The following is a 19512-nucleotide window of genomic DNA, read 5'->3' as shown; positions in this document are numbered from 1 at the left end:
CTCTTCTGAGGGTTAATCAGGTCGGAGTGGATGTACACACATCTGTGGGATGTCTACTAGGATGCAGGAGGCTCTCACACACAAGATGGTGTGTGTGTGTATTTTCTATCTCTTTGATTAATGAGCAAGGCTGGGTCAAAGCTTTGTGTATTTCAGTGTTATGTGAATGTGAGAGTAGTTTTGGAATCCATCCTTGAACAACCTACTTGGTCTAATCTACCTTAGGTCTACCCTAAGGAGATGGTTCAGATGTGATCAGGTCTTAAGGCTGGTAGCTCTCTCAAAAAAAAAAAAAAAAAACAACAACAAAAAAAACTCCCTCACCCCTTGCTATATATGTGCCCATTGTGGAAAATTTTGAAGATGAAATTGATTATCCATTATATATTTTGGTCTTCTCATACTGCTTTATATTCTAGGATATATATTTATTGTATTGATTCCTGTCTCCTTGTTTAGAATAAAGTCTTGTTGAGGAGAAGAGGAAACTTGTCTGAGTTATTCAGTATTCAGACTGCTAGAATACTGCCTAACTCATAGTAGGTGCTCAATAACTATAATTTGAAAGACTGAATGAGTAATTGGATGAATGAACAACTACAGCTCAGCATCATCCTTACTAGGCTGTGGTTTGTTTGACTTGATTTTAACGTTACTATGGAGGGCAATTACTTCCCCCATAATAATGACAGAAATTCCACCATTAGGTTTGTGGGCTGAATCTCACTGTGGGAGGACCAGCATTAATTTCCTTCTGTAATACCTTTATGTGAGTTAGTTCATAACACCCTTTCCTCCTCCTCCCGACTTCCCTCCCACAGAGGGAAGAGGGTTTGCAGAAGACCCTTTTCTCCCTTTCATAAGAGGGTCCTTCTTAGAAGACTCAAGTATCTTCAGGGCCAGACATTGCTTGTGAGAAAGTGATGTTCTGGGATGTGAGGAGGTGTAGAAGTTCCAACAACTCTGCAAAGACTCCAGGGACCTGCTTGTAAGTTCCTGTTTCACATTATAAAACTCATGGAAGGGATTCTGGGTATATTTTTTACTTTCTCATCTTACTCTTAAATCTTAATGTGTTCACCCTGCTAGGATGGGGTTTGGGACACCACAGTTCAGTAGATTCCAATTCTGTATTGCAAATGAGCATACAGACTGAGGTTAGACAGGAGTTTGAATCCTAAATTCACCAGTTAACTGATGGTGTGACCTTTGACAAGTGAATTTACCCCTCTGAGTCTCTGTTTCCTTGTTTGTGAAATGGGGGTTAATATGTATTATTTTGTTGGGGGGGATAAAATAGACAAGTTATGAAAATTGCTTATGTAGTGACTGCCATCCAGTAATCACTCAATTCATGTTGCTTTTTTTGTTGTTACTTATCATCACCCTTATGCTGTGGCACAGTGTTTCTAGGATATGACTTCTTGGTTTTGCATTTTTTAGGGATTACATTACTTGGGGGGATGCTGTGATCACCCCATAGACCTCAGAATCTGTAGAAATTTTCAGGTTGATATGCCTCATCTGCCTGTCCCACAGGGCCTGGCAAGGTTGTCCTTATTTGCAAGTCTGAATCAAAGAGCAGGTAAATACGGAGAACACAATGGGTCAGATTATCTGTGATTTCAGAAACCGGGAGTTTTGGGCTTGATTGTGCTCTGGATTTAGTGTGTCTGGGGGGTGGAGGATCCTATTGGTGGCCAATGACAGTTTTGGAGTAATGCCTCTCTATGCTTTGAAGGACGGTGGAATCAATACTGATCTTGTAATAACAACACCCTGTCCTCTTCCAGGGACCATCTTATTTGGTTCTTAGGATATTTACCAGTGGTCTGCAATTTCTTCTGCATCTCCTTTTACTACAGATATGTGATGTCTCATTTTTGCTATGTCCTTTTGAAAATTTGAGACAAGGACAAAAGCACGGAACTTCTGGATACCTCTCTCTTCTTGGCGCCTACAAGGTTGTATAAGAAAGAGAGAGAAGAATAAGATCCCCCCCTCCTATAATGATCTTAGCTGCTCTTTGAGATCTGACTTAAACACCTTTTCCTTCATGAGGCTTTTCTTAACCATGTCAGCTAGTCTTTAACTTAGGCTCTGGCTTTTGCCACAAGAGGATACAGCTCTCTCCAAGGTCCTGAAGCACTATTTTCCAGTTAAATCTAGTCACTTTTTATTAGCTTTCATTCTCTTCCTACTTCTGATTTTATTTACATAGCTTTTCAGTCTCTAATATGGGGAATAATAATGATTCCTATTTGTCAGAGGTGAGGATTAAATGATATAATGTGTGTAAAGTGTTGAGCTTCATGCCAGACACACAGTAGGTGTTAACTCGTGCTGGTTCCTCTCCTCCCCACTCCCCTTATCATTTTGTGCCTATGTTCTGTCTCTCCAATGAGACTTTATATTATAAATATCACCATGTCACCCCACTGCATACAGCTTTCAATGGCTTTTCAGTTTACTCAGAATAAATTCTTCTCCAAGACTCTAAATTATTCAGCCCCCACATTTTCCAGCTTTATCCTCATCCTTTCCATCCCTTCTCTTCCAGAATTTTATCCTTTTGGTCATGATCAAAGTCTCTGAGATAAAGCCCAACCTCCACAGGTGGGCTATCACAGCCTTTTATAATCTGGTTTGTCTAGCTCTCTGATCACCTTGCAAACACCCTATGCCCCAGCCACACCTGACTACTGGCAGTTCCCTGGCTCTCTGTGCTCCTCTGACTTCTGGGACCTAGCTGTTGCTTTTCCTTGAAACTCCCTTCCACCCTACTTTTCCAGCATGATTTTTTAAAAAATTATTTTAGATTTGGGGCTACATGTGAAGATTTGTTACATAGATAAACAGGTGTCACGGGGGTTTGTTGTATCTATTACCACATCACCCAGCTATTAAGCTCTGTACCCAATAGTTATTTTTTCTGCTCCTCCCCCTCCTCCCACCATCCCCCCTCAAAGTAGACTCCAGTGTCTGATGTTTCCTTCTTTGTGTTCATAAATTCTTATCATTTAGCTCCCACTTATAAGTGAGAACATGTGGTATTTGGTTTTCTGTTCCTGTGTTAGTTTGCTAGGATCATAGCCTTCAGCTCCATCTACATTCCCAAAAAATACACGATCTCATTCTTTTTTATGGCTGCATAATATTCCATGGTGTATATGTACCACAAATTTTTATCCAGTCTGTCATTGATGGGCATTTAGATTGATTCTGTGTCCTTGCTATTGTGAATAGTGCTGCAGTGAACATTCACATGCATGTGTCTTTATGGTAGAATGATTTATGTTCCTTTGGGTACTATATACCCAGTAATGGGATTGCTGGATTAAATGGTAGTTCTGCTTTTAGCTCTTTAAGGAATAGCCATCTGCTTTCCACAATGGTTGAACTAATTTACACTCCCACCAACAGTATGTAAGGATTCCTTTTTCTCCGTGACCTCACCAGCATATGTTATTTTTTGACTTTTTAATAATAGTCATTCTGACTGTTGTGAGATGGTATCTCGTTGTGGTTTTGACTTGCATTTCTCTAATGATCAGTGATGTTGAGCTTTTTAAAATATGCTTCTTGGCCACATGTATGCCTTCTTTTAAGAAAGTTTCTGTTCATGTCCTTTGCCCACATTTCAATGGGTTGTTTTTCCCTTGTAAATTTCTCTAAGTTCCTTATAGATGCTGGATATTAGACCTTTGTCAGATGCATAGTTTGCAAATATTTTCTCTCATTCTGTGGGGTGTCAGTTTACTCGGTTGATAGCATCTTTTGCTGGGCAGAAGCTCTTAAGTTCAATTAGATCCCATTTGTCAATTTTTGCTTTTGTTGCAATTGCTTTCGGTGTCTTTGTCATAAAATCTTTGCCCATTCCTAGGTCCAGGATGGTATTGCCTAGGTTGTCTTCCAGGGATTTTATAGTTTTGGGTTTTACATTTAAGTCTTTAATCCATCTTGAGTTGATTTTTATGTATGGTGTAAGGGAGGGGTCCAGCTTCAATCTTCTGCATATGGCTAGCCAGTTATCCCAGCACCATTTATTGAATAGAGAGTTTTTTCCCCATTGCTTGTTTTTGTCACCTGTGTCAAAGATCAGATGGCCATACATGTGCAGCCTTACTCTGGGCTCTCTGTTCTGTTCTATCAGTCTATGTGCCTGTTTTTGTACCAGTATCATGCTGTTTTGGTCACTGTCACCTTGTAGTATAGTTTGAGGTCAGGTGACGTGATTCCTCCAGTTTTGTTCTTTTTGCTTAAGATTGCCTTAGTTATTCAGGCTCTTTTTTGGTTCCATATAATTTTTAAAATAATTTTTTCTAGTTCTGTGAAGAATGTCATTTTGGTAGTTTGATAGGAATATAATTGAATCTATAAATTGCTTTGGGCAGTATAGCCATTTTAGTGATATTAATTCTTCCTACTCATGAGCATGGAATGTTTTTCCATTTGTTTGTGTCTTTGATTTCTTTGAGCAGTGTTTTGTAATTCTTATTGTAGAGATCTTTCACTTCCCTAGGTATTTTTGTGTGTATTTGTATTAGCTGATAGCAGTCTTTCCTTTCTATATTTAGTGCTCCTTTCAAGGTTTCTTGGAAGGCACGTTTGGTGGTGATTAAGTCCCTCAACATCTGCTTATCTGAAAAGGATCTTATTTCTCTTTCACATAGGAAGCTTAGTTTGTCTGGATATGAAATTCTTGGTTGAAGATTTTTTTCTTTAAGAATGTTGAATATAGCCCCCCAATCTCTTCTGGCTTATAGGGTTTCAGCTGAGAGGTCTGCTGTTAGCCACATGGGGATCCCTTTTTTGGTGACCTGCCCTTTCTCTCTAGCTGCCTTTAACATTCTTCATTTTGACCTGGGAAAATCTGATGATTATGTATCTTGGGGATGATCTTCTTGTGTAGAATCTTGCAGGAGTTGTCTGTATTTCCTGAATTTGACTATTGGCTTCTCTAGCAAGGTTGAAGAAGTTTTCATGGATGACATCCTGAAATATATTTTCCAAGTTGTTCAGCATGACTCTTTGAGTTTGAATTCTAGCTTTACTACTTAGCCATTGGAGAACCTTTGACAAGAGGCATCTCTGAGCTCACTTTTATCATCTACAAAATAAGTCTAGTGATAGCACCTACCTCATAGGATTGTTGTGAGCATTAAATGATACATAAATACAAAGCTCTTACATCCATGACTGGTACATAGTAAGTGCCCTGGGAATATCATCTATGTTTATTAAACTGAAAATATTGTTTCTAGCTGTGTGTGGTGGCTTATGCTTGCAAACCCAGCATTTTGGGAGGCCAAGGTGAGAGGACTGCTTGAGGCCAGGAGTTTGACATCAGCCTGGGAAATATAGCAAGACCCTATCTGTAAAAAAACCCCAAAAACCAAAAACCAAAAAACTTATCACTCGAGGCTGCAGTAAGGTATGATCATACCACCGAACTCCAGCCTGAGTAACAGAGCAAAACCCTGTCTCAAAAAAAAAAAAAAAAAAAAAAAAGAAAAGAAACTGCTGTTTCCTACAAGGAGACCATTCTGAGGGCTGTCCTGGGCCAGGTGGCGCATCCCTTTTGTGTTCAGGCTGCTTCCTCCCACAACCTCCAGACCCCTGTGTGCTAATTTCCTGTTTACTTTTCCATCTTCCCTACTGGACTGTTAGCTCCCAGAAGGAAAGGGCAAGGATTAGTCTTCTCCAAACCCTAGCCCCAGAGCATTCAGCCCATCAGTGCTGTGAGAATGAGAGTGCAACAGGCCATCATGCAAACTTTGTTGTATAGATGCATTCATCGGGATGGATGGTCTCTGGAGTCAAGGAGTAAGCTAGAAAGGGTGGAAGTTATTGGGTTGTCAGAACAGGGAAGAAAAACTTTCAGTGGCTTTCTGGTGCTCTTAAAATCAAATCCCACATCATAACTCTGGCATTTGTGGCTTGCATGATGCAGCCCTCATCTACCACTTGTCCATCCTCTTCAAATTCTCCATGTCCCTTCTGGACTTGGGACTTCGCATGCACTTTTCCTTCTACCTGGAATGTCATCCCATCTTCTCATCACACTGCTGGCTCTTCCTCATCCTTCAGGACTCATCTAAAAGTCACCTCCTCAGAGAGGTCTTCCCAGGTTTCCCAATCTAGATTAGGTACCTATGCTCTCTATCTGTCTGTCTCATAGCACCCTGTTCTCTTACTGTAGGACAATGATTAGAATTTGTACCTATATATTTATGGATGCAGTTATTTTGTTTCTGCCCATATTTTCCAGAAGACTGTGAGCTCCTTGAGGACAGAGAACAAGTTCTTCTTGTTTGTGATATAGCCCCAGCACCTGGCACCTGGCAGGCATATAGTAGGTACCCAGTGAATGCCGTTTGAATGAATGGATATATATGTGCGCTTACTTCATGAGGATTTCCATCTTGTCCTGCAGGCAGAAGCCAGCCTCCTGGGCTATGTTGTAAAACTTGGCCCTCATGGTGTTACACACCCCACTCTTGTAGTGGATGTTGATGTCACAGTTAGTGCGGCTGTGGACACAGATAAGAAGGGCTTGGGGAATGGAGCCCAGGGATGTCCCCTAGTAACCTGGGTCCCACTTTGGCCCCCCTTGGCCCCAAGGTGCTCTGCATGGGGGACTCCCTGTAGCCACCTGGGTTCTCTGCCCTCACCTGGAGCCTCCCTAAGCATCTCCCTGGATGTAGAAAGGACAGATCTTCCCAATAGCATCAGGATGGTCGTTTAGACCCTATTAAATGAGCCCACAGTGAGACAACTGGTCACTGGAGCCCAGCAAATGTTAAGGACGGGAGATGGAATTTGGAGCTGGGAGATTCAGGCTCAAAGTCCAGCTTCACCACTTCTTAGCTGTGTGGCCTCAGGCAAGACATTTCACGTAGCCAGGTTTCAGCCTGCTCCTTTGTAAGATGGGATAGTGCTCCTGCCTCATAGGATTGGTTTTGAGGAACAAGCAAGGTAATGAAGACAGAATGCTTTTCATGGTGCCTGGCACAGCGGAGGAGTTTCTTGCCATTGTCTGCATTGCTGCTCAGCTTCTTGACTTTGAGTCCCTAAACCTGGGGGATCCCTTGTCCTTCAGCATCATCTATGGCTTTAGGGAGTCTGGTCTGCATTGGGTCATTTCTACACCCCTGGGAAGATAGAGGGTGTGGTTACCACATTCCCTCTTGCGTGGCTCCTTCCATTGCCCTCCTGGCTTACTTTTTAGACTTCTTCTGGACTGGTTGGATGTGGCTTTCTGCACTTGTACTGCTGGATCTCTCACTGAAACACAAAAGGATGGTTTCAAGTTGCTCAGAGTCTGCTTTTCAAGAAAAGGGTGCCCCCAGTGCTCCATGGCACCTGCTAGCTTCCAGGATTCAGGCAGGGGAGGTGGTTCTAATCAAGGCACCAGTCACAGAACTCTATGAATTTCTTCCCACCTCTCTGCCTTTCCTCCTGCCATATCCCTGCCTGGAGGGTCATCTTTGTTTCTTTTCTACCTACTTAAATCCTACCCTGCCTTATGGTCCACAGCAAGTCCTGTATATCTGAACTCTCCTGTCTAAATTTGACCTTCCGCCTCTGCATATTGTCGGGATTACGTCTTTTCTGGATCTCAGTTTCATTTGTGTAAAACTGTTCTCTTTGTCTAGAGGGTGAATTGGCTTAGGACCTTTCCACACTCCTCTCCATGCCCAACACTTAACACTGGGCCAGGTGCAGTTTAGTGAAGCCCAACACCCATTTTACCCCTTGTCAGTCTGTGAGCAAGCAGCTCCCTTCTGGATGGTCAGTTTCCTCATCTGTGACCCATCGACTCATCATGCCATCCAACCATTTCTAGGTGTGGATGATTGAATCCTCGTATGGATACCTCCTCCTGTGACTCTGCCTGGGCAAGCTTCCTAGAGGGGGATGAAGAGCCCCTACCCCTGCCCACCACCCCCTTCATGCTTTTCTGCAGGATCCTTGTTTAGGGACTTGGGCTTTCAGCACCATTGTCTAGCACCTTCTCTCTGACCTGGTTTCCCCTTCTTTCTTTCAACTGCTTGGAAAACTGTCTGACCACTTTTTCTGTGGCTCTGAGGGAGGGAGTGGTAAGACTGTTTTCCTTTTTAATATGATGTGTGGGTAACTCTTTGCTTCTAGCCCTGTGGCATTTGGGACTTCTTTAGGCAGGCAGGCCTGGCCATTTTCCAGACCCCTCCCCATAGAAAAGGTCCTGGCCTTTGCTGGTTTCCCCAGAAGCTCACAGGACTAGACCTGGAGGTCTTAGGCCTAGTAGGCAAATCCTCATCCTACTTGGGTAAGAAGCAGGCCCCCATTAACAATATCCAGAAAGCCTTGATTTTGGATTCCAACCAGCTGCCCTAATCCCTGCAGATGAATCCTTTCGGGGAGCATGGTGGCCCTGACCTTCCTCCTGTAGATGGCTCTCTTCTTTTCAAGAGCTTTGACAGTGATTCAGGGAGGAGGTGGGAGGTAATGAAAGTGGTGTTATTAGGGAGTGATAAGCAAGAGACAGAAATAAGCAATAAAAAACGCTTCTGCCTGTCTCACTCTGTGCCCTCCACCTGGCCCTCTTTGAGTTTCAGCTGCGCTGGTCTTTGCTTGGTGCCCCTGAGCCTAAGCTTCCTCCTGCCCCAGGACCTTTGCACACACTATTCCCCCTGCTTGGAACAGCATTTGCACCTTTTCCACCTCATAGCCTAGTCAATTCTCCTTTGTCCTTAAGTTCTCAGCTTAAACATCAGACTCAGTGTTGGTTAGCACCCAACACCCCTACTTCTTTTTCAGAACACTTCACAGTCATGATGTTATGGCTAGCTGTAGGATTATCTGAGAAATGCTTGACTCTCCCATTAGATCAGCAATTCTTAAGCATGGGTAGAATTCAAGGGGTCCATGAATGCAGATGGGAAAAAAGTTGCATCTTTAGTTGAACTAACTTTCAACCAAAATGGAAATTGCACGTATTTGCCTATCACATTACAATTGTGAGAGATAATTTGAAAAATCATTTATACTCAACACTAATCCAAAATTACAGGAGTTAAGTCTTGTTATATAATGCATTGTGAAAGACACGCATAGATTACCATATTCCAAATTTGATTGTAATATAGCACTCTAGATTACTATAAATTTCTTAGCGATCTTTTGTACTGTATAGTATGCATTTAAAAACCTTTTTCTTAAAGGAGTCCATAGATTTTCTCAGACTACCGAGGAGTCTATGGCACATAAAAGGTTATAACCCCAGCCCAGACACAGAGATCCATGAAGGCAGGCTGTGTTTGTTTGTGTTTGTTTCATTTGCTACTGAATCCCCCAAACCTAGCACAGTTACTGGCACAGATGGGGAATCTAAGAATGTTCTCTAAATGGGCTGGGCTCATGCCTGTAATTCCAGCATTTAGAAGGCCAAGGGAGGCGGATCACTTGAGGTCAGGAGTTCGAGACCAGCCTGGCCAACATGGTGAAACCCTGTCACTACTAAAAATACAAAAATTAGCAGGGCATGGTGGTGCGTGCCTGTAATCCCAGCTGCTTGGGAGGCTGAGGCAGGAGAATCACTTGAACCCAAGAGGTGGAGGTTGCAGTCAGCTGAGATCACACCACTGCACTCCAGCCTGGGTGACAGAGTGAGACGCCATCTCAAAAAAAAAAAAAAAAAAAAAAGAATATTCTCTAAATGCACAAATAAATTGGGGTAAGATCTCCACCTCTTCCATTATAAATTACCCAAGTAGAGAGAAAGAGACATAGTCTTGTACCACATCCTCTCTACCTCACTTCTCCATGACTAGAATATTTTAACTTGATGGTATATAATTGCTGGGGAGAAATACCTGAATTCTCACGCCTGGCCCTGCAGTAAAGGGGCTTGTTTCTCGTGAGATAATAAGAAGGAAAAAGTTCCCTCTTTCCTGTCCCACTTTCCATGGTCTGGGGAGGAACGTCCTGCAGTGGCCGCTGTAAGTGTGGGCTGCCTTCGGAGGCACCTGCTGCAGGCTCCAGGCTTTCCTACCTTGATTTGCGAGTGGTCTGCATTTCCTTATAAGCAGAATTACTCTTGTTTTGTTTCAGCACTGACAAGATGCTGCAAGGCAAAATGAGTCCTTTAACAAGGCACTGAATTCATGAAGATTTTGTGCAGTAACTCTGTGTGGGAGGAGGGGGAATTCTCTTTCTAGAGCGAGAATCTTCAGACTCTACTGAGCACAGCACTCACCTGGAGAGTTTGCTAAGAATACAGATTCCCTGGCCACATTTCCTGGGACTTGAATACATTGGGCCTGGAGGGGGGCCCCAGAAGCTGCATTTAGATCACACACACACACACACACGCACTCTCTCTCTCTCTCCTAAAATTCCCCACCATACAGCAAAATACCATGAAATAATGCCCACCTGAAGTGCTTGTTAAAAAAATATAGCTACTGGCCAGGCGTCGTGGTTCACACCTGTGATCCCAGCACTTTGGGAGGCCAAGGCAAGCGGATCACTTGAGATCAGGAGTTCCAGACCAGCCTGGCCAACATTGCGAAACCCTGTATCTACTAAAGATACAAAAATTAGCTGAGTGTGGTGGTGCATGTCTGTAATCCCAGCTACTCAGGAGGCTGAGGTGGGAGAATTGCTTGAATCAGGGAGGCAGAGGTTGCGGTGATCCGAGATCGCACCGTTGCACTCCAGCCTGGGTAACAGAGCATGACTCTGTCAAAAAAAATTATTTATATATATATATATATATAAAACTTCCTCTGGATATTCTGATTCAGTGGGTTCTGGGATGAGGAGGCATAGAAATTTGTATTTTTCACAAGTACCCTTGTGTCATCAGGGACACTGCTACCAGATTTTAAGAAAAGCTGTATTTTTAGATGGCTAGGGGGCATCCTGGCCTTGAGGCTGGAGGCTGGATGTACTGGCTTGTAGGGATTTCTGCAGGCCCCTCAGTTCAATATCAGCCTTGATGGGAGCAGATTTGGGATCTAAAGTGAGAAAGGAATCCAGCTTCTAAAGTGAGGGGCAAAAGAGAATCTGCAGCTTTTCCAGCTTTTCCTAACCATCTCTCTGTAGCTCTGCATTGAAGCTTTAATGTCTGCTGCGTTAGCAAAAGATTAGGGAGATTTTTTTTCCCAGAGGAATTAATGAGGAAGGGAAACTTCAACACATTCTTGCTCTGTAACCATAGTTATTTTATCATTAAATTGAAAGCAGAGGCCATGTGATGGGTCTCATGAGAGCCGGGTTCTAGAGTGGTTTTGTCTTTGAAGACCTCATGGAAGTCACTGCTTGTTGCTCTTTGACATCCATGAGATGGGGTGAGGTGATGGTAATGGCGAATGTACCTGTCTCAGCAGGAGAAGATTCCGTGGGGCAACATGTGTGAGATAAAAGTAACAACTGTCCTCACCACCATCCCCACCACCAACCTCACTGCCATTTATTGAATACTTACTCTATGCCAGGCACATGCTAATATGTTAAATAAATGCATTATCTGATTAAGTGCTTAAAATGTTTCATTGAAGTAGATGTTATTTCCATAACATTAGTAATATTTTACAGGGATAATAGTATCTAATTCTCACTACAACCCTTTGGGATAGGCTGCTAATGAGCCTCGTTTTACAGAATGAGAATCAGACTCAGAGAGGTGAAGCAACTTGCCCAACATCACCCGGCAATTAGTCATGGCCATGGAGCCTGACCTTAGTTTGTCTGGTTCCAAAACCAAGCTTTGATGCGACACAATCTCATTTTATAGATGAGAAAACAGAGGTTCAGAGAAAGGCTAGATGACTTGTCCAAGGGCAACAGGTTTTGAATCCACATCAGTCTGACTCCAAAGCCCGTGCTTGTGCTGTGAGTTCTTACAAAGGAAGGAGGCTCATTGAGCTGATGCTTCATTATTATTGTCTGTCTCTAATGCTTATAAATCAGTCACAGCAGTGGGGCCCTTATGGGTCAATGTTGTCTCTGAGTGCCTCCAAGTGCCACCTTCCAGAGCAGCCCCAATGAGAGTCGAGGCAGCAGCCAGCGAATTCATCATTCACAAGCAGAGGCGAGGTGTGATGCATGTGAAAGTGCGCAGTGAACTGTAATTATGGTAATAACAATAACCAATAAGTCATAGTTGGCATCCCAGTGGGCTGAAGGCAATGATGAACCTCTTCTAGTGCCTCATTTATTTTCAGGAAGGAATTTGCTTACTCAAAGGAATCCACACTTGGGAAGGGAACTCTGGCTCTAGGCTGTGTGCTCTCTGGGGCTTTTAGAGGTCAGAAGTCTGTGGACGAGGCTTCCCACCAGAAAGAGGATGTCTTAGGTTCAAGTCTGATAGTACCTCCTTATGAGCTAATCATATTGGTTGCCAGCTTGAAACTTCAAAGGATTCCTGCTGCTCTTAGAATAAAAACCAGAATCCTTGAGTTTCATCCCTTTTTGGCTGCATTTCAGTTCCCTGAAGGTGTTGTGGTCCCTTTTGACCACGTTTGCACATGTGCTGCCTGTAATACTCTCTTCCCCACCTCCCTACCCGCCCATGCCAGCCTCATCAGGCTGGCTCATTTACGTGCTTTATCCAAATCTCAGCTTAAAGCTTCTTCCTTGAAGGAAACTTCTCTGATCCCCATCCCCAACCCAGACTAGGTTAAATGCCATTATTATTTGTTCTCACAGTTTTAAGCTTTCCTTTAATGGACACTTCTCACAATAATAATGAGTATATAGCCCATACACGTTCATAAGTATTCACTCAAAGGAGGAATGAATAACCAGAAGATTCCTGAGAGGTAGTGTGGCAGAATGGCAAAGAGAATGGTTTTTGAAATTAGAAATGTCTGGATTTGCCAGGTGTGGTGATTCACACCTGTAATCCCAGCATTTTGGGAGGCCGAGGAGGGAGGATCGCTTGAGCCAGGAGTTCAAGACCAGCCCGGGCAGTATAGCGAGACCCTGTCTCTACAAAATAATAATAATAAAAAAATTAGCCAGATGTGGTGGTGTGTGCCTGTAGTCCCAGCTACGTAGGAGGCTGAGTTGGGAGGATCACTTGAGCCCAGGAGTTGGAGGCTGCAGTGAGCTATGATTGTGCCACTGTACTTCAGCTTGGGCAACAGAGCGAGACCCTGTCTCAGAGACAAAAATGAATTGGTAAGAAAGATCTAAGGTCTAGATTAGAGGCATGGCCTTATCATTCACTAGCTGAGTGACCTTGAACTAGTCACATAGGCTCTCTGAGCCTCATTTCCTAATTTGTAAAATAAAGATAATAGTACCTACCTTGTAGAATTATTGTAAGAACTCAGAGAGGTGATACACATAAACAACACAGCTCAGTGCCTGTCACAGAGAAAATGCTCAACAGTTGGCAACTACTACTGTTAATGTGATTGCTATTATTCTAAGCTTTATTTGCCCCAGGAGTCAAGAGCACATACCTGGGTGCTTTTCTTTGCATCCCATTTTCTATTGTGACTGTCCTCCGGGCATCTTCCCGAACCATCTCCAGGAGCTTCTGCAGATCTGATGAGAATCTGAGAGGTCACTCTTGACCACCCCGAGACAGGATTGTGCAGGACAGGGTGCAGCCCCCAAACTGGGGTCACCTCTGCTCCTGAGGGTTGGGGATCTGGAGAGGGATTCCACTGGGGTCCAGAAGAGGTGGCTGATAGTGTTGGGCATGTTGCAAATCTGACCATGCCATGCCCCTGCTTAAAACCCATCAGTGGTTCTCTGTGTTATATTTGGCTAATGCCTGTAATGCCAGTACTTTGAGAGGTCAAGGCAGGTGGATCACTTGAGGCCAGGAGTTTGAAACCAGCCTGGCCAACATGGTGAAACCCTACCTCTACAAAAAATACAAAAATTAGCTGGGCGTGGTGGTGGATGTCTGTAATCTCAGCTTCTCGGGGGGCTGAGGCATGAAAATTGCTTGAACCTGAGAGGCAGAGGTTGCAGTGAGCTGAGATCGTGCCACTGCACTCCAGCCTGGGTGATACAGTTAGACTCTGAATCAAAATCATAACAATAATAATAAAATAAATAAAACATAAATACATTCTTTCAACACGGCCTGTGAGGCCTGCCAGGATCCAGCTGCTCTTTTTATCCCCGGTTTCATCTCCCTTCCCTTCCCCACCTTAAACTCTACTGCAGCCAGAGAGAACTGTTTCCACAGCTGAGAATAAATCATCTTGCTCAGGAAACCCTCTCTGATCTCCATAGGCCTGAATTTTTAAACCAGCAATCCACAGGCTGAATTCAGCTTACAAATGTGTTTTATTTGATTCCATGTGGATGCCAACCTTTTAACACTGGAAGATTTCACATGAAAATCCAGACCTCCAGCTTCCCTAGAAAGGAGTCCGAGATGGGACTACACTGCCCCCGATTCCTGCTGCATGCTGGACATGCCTTTAGATAGGCGAGTGCCCTCCAGCTCCCCACAGCTCCCACCACCCCTCCTTGTCTTGGTCTAACTTTTATTTTCATATTTAATATTGATTTTGGCCGGGCGCAGTGGCTCACACCTATAATCTCAGCACTTTGGGAGGCTGCGGTGGGAGGATTGCTTGAGTTCAGGAGTTCGAGGCCAGCCTGGACAACATGGAGAAACCACCATTCCTACTAAAACAAAAATATAAAAAAATTAGCTAGGCATGGTGGGGTGCACCTGTATTCCCAGCTACTCAGGAGGCTGAGGTGGGAGAATCACCTGAGCCTGGGAAGTCAAGGCTGCAGTGAGCCAAGTTCACACCACTGCATTCCAGCCTGGACAACAGAGTGAGACTCTGTCTCAGAAAAAAAGAATATTGTTGATTTTTGTATAGTATAGAAATATTTATTCATACCTGACTGTTATGGGTTGAATTGTGTGACCCTCTCTGCCAAGATATGCTGAAGTCCTAATCACCAGGACCTCAGTCGATGACCTTATTTGGAAATAGGGTCACTGCAGATGTAATGACCATTGTGTCATTTAACAATGGGGACCCATCTTGAGAAATGCATCATTAGGCGATTTTGTCATTGTGTGAACATTATAGAGTGCGCTCACACAAACCTAGATGGCATAGCTTACTATACACCTGGGCATAGCTTACTATATACCTGGTATATAGAGCTTATTGTTCCCAGGCCAAAAACCTGTACAGCATGTTACTGTACTGAATACTGAAGGCAATTATAACACAATGTTAAGTATTTGTGTATCTAGGGATAACAGAAAAGGTACAGCCAAAATAGGGTATAAGAGATAAAAAATAGTACACTTATATAGGGTACTTATCATAAATGGAGCTTCCAGGACTGAAAATTGCTCTAGGTGAGTCAGTGAGTGAGTGGTGAGTGAATTTGAAGGCCTAGGATATTACTGTGGACTTTATAAACACTGTACACTTAGGCTACACTAAATTTACTAAAAATATTTTTCTTCAATAATACATTAAACTTAGCTTACTGTACTTTTTTACTTTATAAGCTTTACATTTTTAAAATTTCTTGACTCTTGTAATAACACTTAGCATAAAACATTGTATATCTGTAAAAAATGTTTTCTTTTTTAATATCCTTATTCTATAAGCATTTTTCTATTTCAAAAAATTGTTTACTTTTAAAATATTTTTGTTAAAAACTAAGGGCAGATGTGGTGGCTCATGCCTATAATCCCAGCACTTTGGGAGGCTGAGGTGGGTGGATCACCTGATGATGGGAGTTCAAGATCAGCCTGGCCAACATGGTGAAACCTTGTCTCTACTAAAAATACAAAAAAAAAAAAAAAAATTAGCCAGATGTGGTGGCAGGTGCTTGTAATCCCAGCTGCTTGGGAGGCTGAGGCAGGACAATCACCTAAACCTGGGAGGTGGAGGTTGTAGTGAACCGAGATTGTGCCACTGCACTCCAGCCTGGGCAACATGAGCAAAACTTTGTCTCAGGAAAAAAAAAAAAAAAAGAAGAAAGAAAAGGAAACTAAGCCACAAATACACACATTAGCCTAGGCCTACACAGGGTCAGGATTATCAATATTGCTGTCCTTCACTTCTACATCTTGTCCCCTGTAAGGTCTTCAGAGGCAGTAACAAGTAACACACATGGAGCTGTCATCTCCCATGATAACAATGCCTTCTTCTGGCATATCTCCTGAAGGATCTACCTAGGGCTGTTTTACAATTCACTTTCTTTTTATAAGTAGAAGGAATACACTCTAAAATTACAATAGAAAATAAAGTGTAGTACTTATATAAACCAGTACCATAGTCATTTTATCATTATCAAATACAGTACTGTGTACTGTACATAATTGTGTTATACTTTTATATGCAGTATAAAATGCAGTAGGTTTATTGACACCAGCATCATTGCAGACCTGTGAGTAACATAGTGTGCTATGATATCATGATGGCTAAGATATATTAGGCAATAGGAATTTTTCAGCTTCACTCTAATCTTATGGGACCACTGTCGTATATGTGGTCCATTGTTGACTGAAACATTGTTATGTGACACGTGATTGTAGTTAAGTTAAGGTGACGTCATATTGGGTTATGATGAACCCTCTATCCAATGACTAGTGTCCTTATAAATAGGAAAGAGAGATATATAGGGAAAAGGTGGCTATGTGATGACAGGGGCTCTAGATTCAAGTGATGCATTTATGAACCAAGGAATGCCAAGGATTGCCAGCACTCACCAGAAAAGTCAACGAACTATTCTCTCCTATGGATTTTGGAAGATGCATGGCCCCATGGACATGTTGGTTTGGATGTTTAGTATCCAGAACTATGAGACAGTAAGTTTCTGTTGTCAGAAATTTTACAGCAGCTGTAGGAAACGAACACACTGACACTCCAAAAAGTTGGGAAATGAAATAGAGATGGATGCCTCAAGAAAAGTGGGAGAGTGGAAATGAATGGTCCTGTCTTATGTGGATACATATTTGCAAATCCCTGGATATCTCAATTCTTTCCACTCCCTAGCATGGAATCTGCTTTGATACAAAACCACGAGCTTTGGGACTGCTTTTTCCTAATGTTTGTAGCTGTCCACGCTGCTGAAACATCACAGTGTGAGGTTGTCCCTTGATGACTGTGACTACACCAGAATTTCTCCCCAGATTTATGAACAAGAAGAGGGAGGAAGGGACTTGGAGTGAGAAGAAGAGAAAATACACATACAGAGAGCCATTGGAGATCAGAGATATATCAAGAAATAAAAGAGAGGAGACTTTTGAGATGGTTTTTAAATAATTCCAGGAACTAAGAAGAAAACTACGACAGCCAACTACTGGAACTTGAGCAACCAAAGGGAGAGCCTTAAACACATATTCTTAGTGGTGCAACCTGATTGCATCTCAAAATGAACAAATATGCTAGATGGCTGTCTCCACTGGATAAAATAATTTTTGATTTTTATTTTCTGTCTTTGTGGGAAATATTGGTGGCTTGCACCATCTCAGAACAGAGAGCAGTGTGGCTAATGTTGGTTTCATGCACTTTTGATAGATCTATCACATTTTCCTCCCTCCTCTGGGGTTCTGGAAGAATGCTGTCTTCCCATCTCCATCCATTGCACCTGGTAGGGTGCCCACCTGTGGACTCCTGCAGCACATTGTCCTTCTGACCCCCATCACAGCATTGATTTCATGTGATAGCCATTTTCTGTTCACTTGCAGGTCTTCTCCTCAGGCTGTGAGTTCCTTGACATCAGGGGCCACATTTTATTTGTCTTTTTATTGATAGCACCTGGCAGCATGCTTAGCACATGGGGCCTCAGTCAATAGTTGCTAAACGTAAAAGCGAACAACTAGGGAGGAAATAGAGGGAAGGATTTGGGACTATGAGTTAGATTTGGATATTGATGAATGATGACAATACCAGTGCAGACACCTCATTCCTTAGTGGATACCTGCAGTTGGCTCAAGCTCAGGTGTCAAAAGCCATACCTGGAAGGGAGGCGTGAAGCCCAGTGCTTCCCAAGACCATTTGTGTGTTGTATACATCCAGCTTTGCATATTAACACAATTACTGGATGCTAGGGAAAGAATGCCTTTCCTTAGTGACTTTGGAGCCATCTAGGCTGTGATAAATGTCAGCATTAAGCCATTTTCTACTCCAGCTCTCAATTTGTGGACATGATTCCATTTAACCTGAACTTGACCTTTATTTTTGTCTTGTCATGCCCACCTTCCCTAGAGCCACAGATCCTAGAATGCTTGGAGTGTGTCCAGAAGCCTATTAGCAAGGGAGCTGTGATTGGTTCTCCTAGTTTCTTCCCTTCTCTTTGGAACCAAGCAGCAACATCTGACTGTTCCACCACTCCTACCCCCAACTCATAAGCAAACCAGCCTAAGGGTGGGTGGATATGGGTATCAGCAAACGACCACAGTGATCTGGCACATCAAGCAGTCCTTCTAGAGCACCAAATGTCAAATTATATCCCCAGAGAAAAAAATCCTGACTTCCTTTCTCCATCTTCCATGCCCAGCCTGTCTAAGAATCTCACCCTTGAATGCCTAAATCCATTTCTTCTTTTTGGGGAGGGGGAATAGAGGGGGTCTTTTTGTTGTATGGGGCTAGTTTGAAGGGAAACATGAGATGGCATAGGACTCATATTTTTGAGTTGTTATTTAAGTGAGTTTCTCCTCTAATAGTTCCAAGACTCAGAGCTTCAAGACCAGCAGGAGGAATAGCCTGGGCTTTTGTTTCTTGGGAATCTCCCTGCCATTGATTTGGGGAGGGTATCATTCCACAGAGAGGCTGCAACCTGCTGTCTCCAGTGATTTGCATCCACAAAGACTTCATTATTCACAAGCCTTGGAAATTAGACCTTGGTCAAATAGTATGTCTCTTAGAATAGGACTCATGAATTCAGAATCAATGTGAGGAGGTTTTAGAAGGCAAGAGAGGCTGGGAAATTAATCTACTTTTGTCAAGGCTGTGACAAATTGGATGGAGGTTAAGGTATAAATGGAGGTTAAGGTATAAAAAGGTTTGGGAGGCTAAAGTAGCAAACTTTTCCTCCCAGAGGAAATTCATTTTTTTTTCAGTCATTTTTGTGTTCTTACTGTGTGCTAGGATGAAGGTAAATAAGATGTTACTGTTGCATACTTGTGGGGAGCTCACATTCCTTTTCCCCTTCTTTCTTAGTAATTGAACTGTGATTCTTTCTATGTATATAAGGGGAAGCATTTGCTAGCTCATTTTTTCAACATCCTTTGCAGCTGGGCATGGCCCTGTGACTAAGTTCTGGGCAATGAGATTTTAGTAGAAGTGTGGTATGGGGCTCCTGAGAGGATTGCTTAAGCTCAGCTGGGAATGGGCACTTTCGTACTTTGCTTGCTTCCTTTTTCTTCCATCCTAGAATGTGAGTGTGATGGCTAGAATTCTGGCAGCCATGGTGGATTATGAAGTGATGTTAAGAATGACACAGAAGAAAGAGGGGGAAGTAGGATCCCTGATGATCTACGGAAGCCACCTTACCAGCCCTGGACTGATC

At 43.0% G+C, this 19512-nt stretch overlaps 1 protein-coding gene and 1 long non-coding RNA gene across 5 annotated transcripts in view; one reads left to right on the top strand and one right to left on the bottom strand.

Moving 5' to 3' along the window:
- The window catches only part of CCDC60 (coiled-coil domain containing 60), a 202602-nt gene that overhangs the window by 10494 nt on the left and 172596 nt on the right, over positions 1 to 19512 (bottom strand). For 2 of the 4 annotated variants that reach the window (XM_054443570.1, XM_054443571.1), the window contains 5 exons: positions 13458 to 13542; positions 10037 to 10108; positions 7225 to 7287; positions 6408 to 6533; positions 1826 to 1957 (listed from right to left, as the gene is read on the bottom strand). In XM_054443570.1, the coding sequence (XP_054299545.1) occupies positions 1826 to 1957; positions 6408 to 6533; positions 7225 to 7287; positions 10037 to 10108; positions 13458 to 13542 (478 nt within the window). The remainder of the gene's footprint in view (positions 1 to 1825; positions 1958 to 6407; positions 6534 to 7224; positions 7288 to 10036; positions 10109 to 13457; positions 13543 to 19512) is intronic. The other 2 variants (XM_054443572.1, XM_054443573.1) reach the window with 2 other exon arrangements.
- Positions 1 to 19512, top strand: part of LOC134737627 (uncharacterized) — a 278740-nt gene that overhangs the window by 137130 nt on the left and 122098 nt on the right. The window lies entirely within an intron of this gene.

The sequence above is a fragment of the Pongo pygmaeus genome, chromosome 10 (genome assembly GCF_028885625.2).
Source record: "Pongo pygmaeus isolate AG05252 chromosome 10, NHGRI_mPonPyg2-v2.0_pri, whole genome shotgun sequence".
Classification (NCBI taxonomy): Eukaryota; Metazoa; Chordata; class Mammalia; order Primates; family Hominidae; genus Pongo; species Pongo pygmaeus.
Note: the sequence above shows the minus strand (reverse complement) of the source record. Positions and strands in the feature narration are given on the sequence as shown.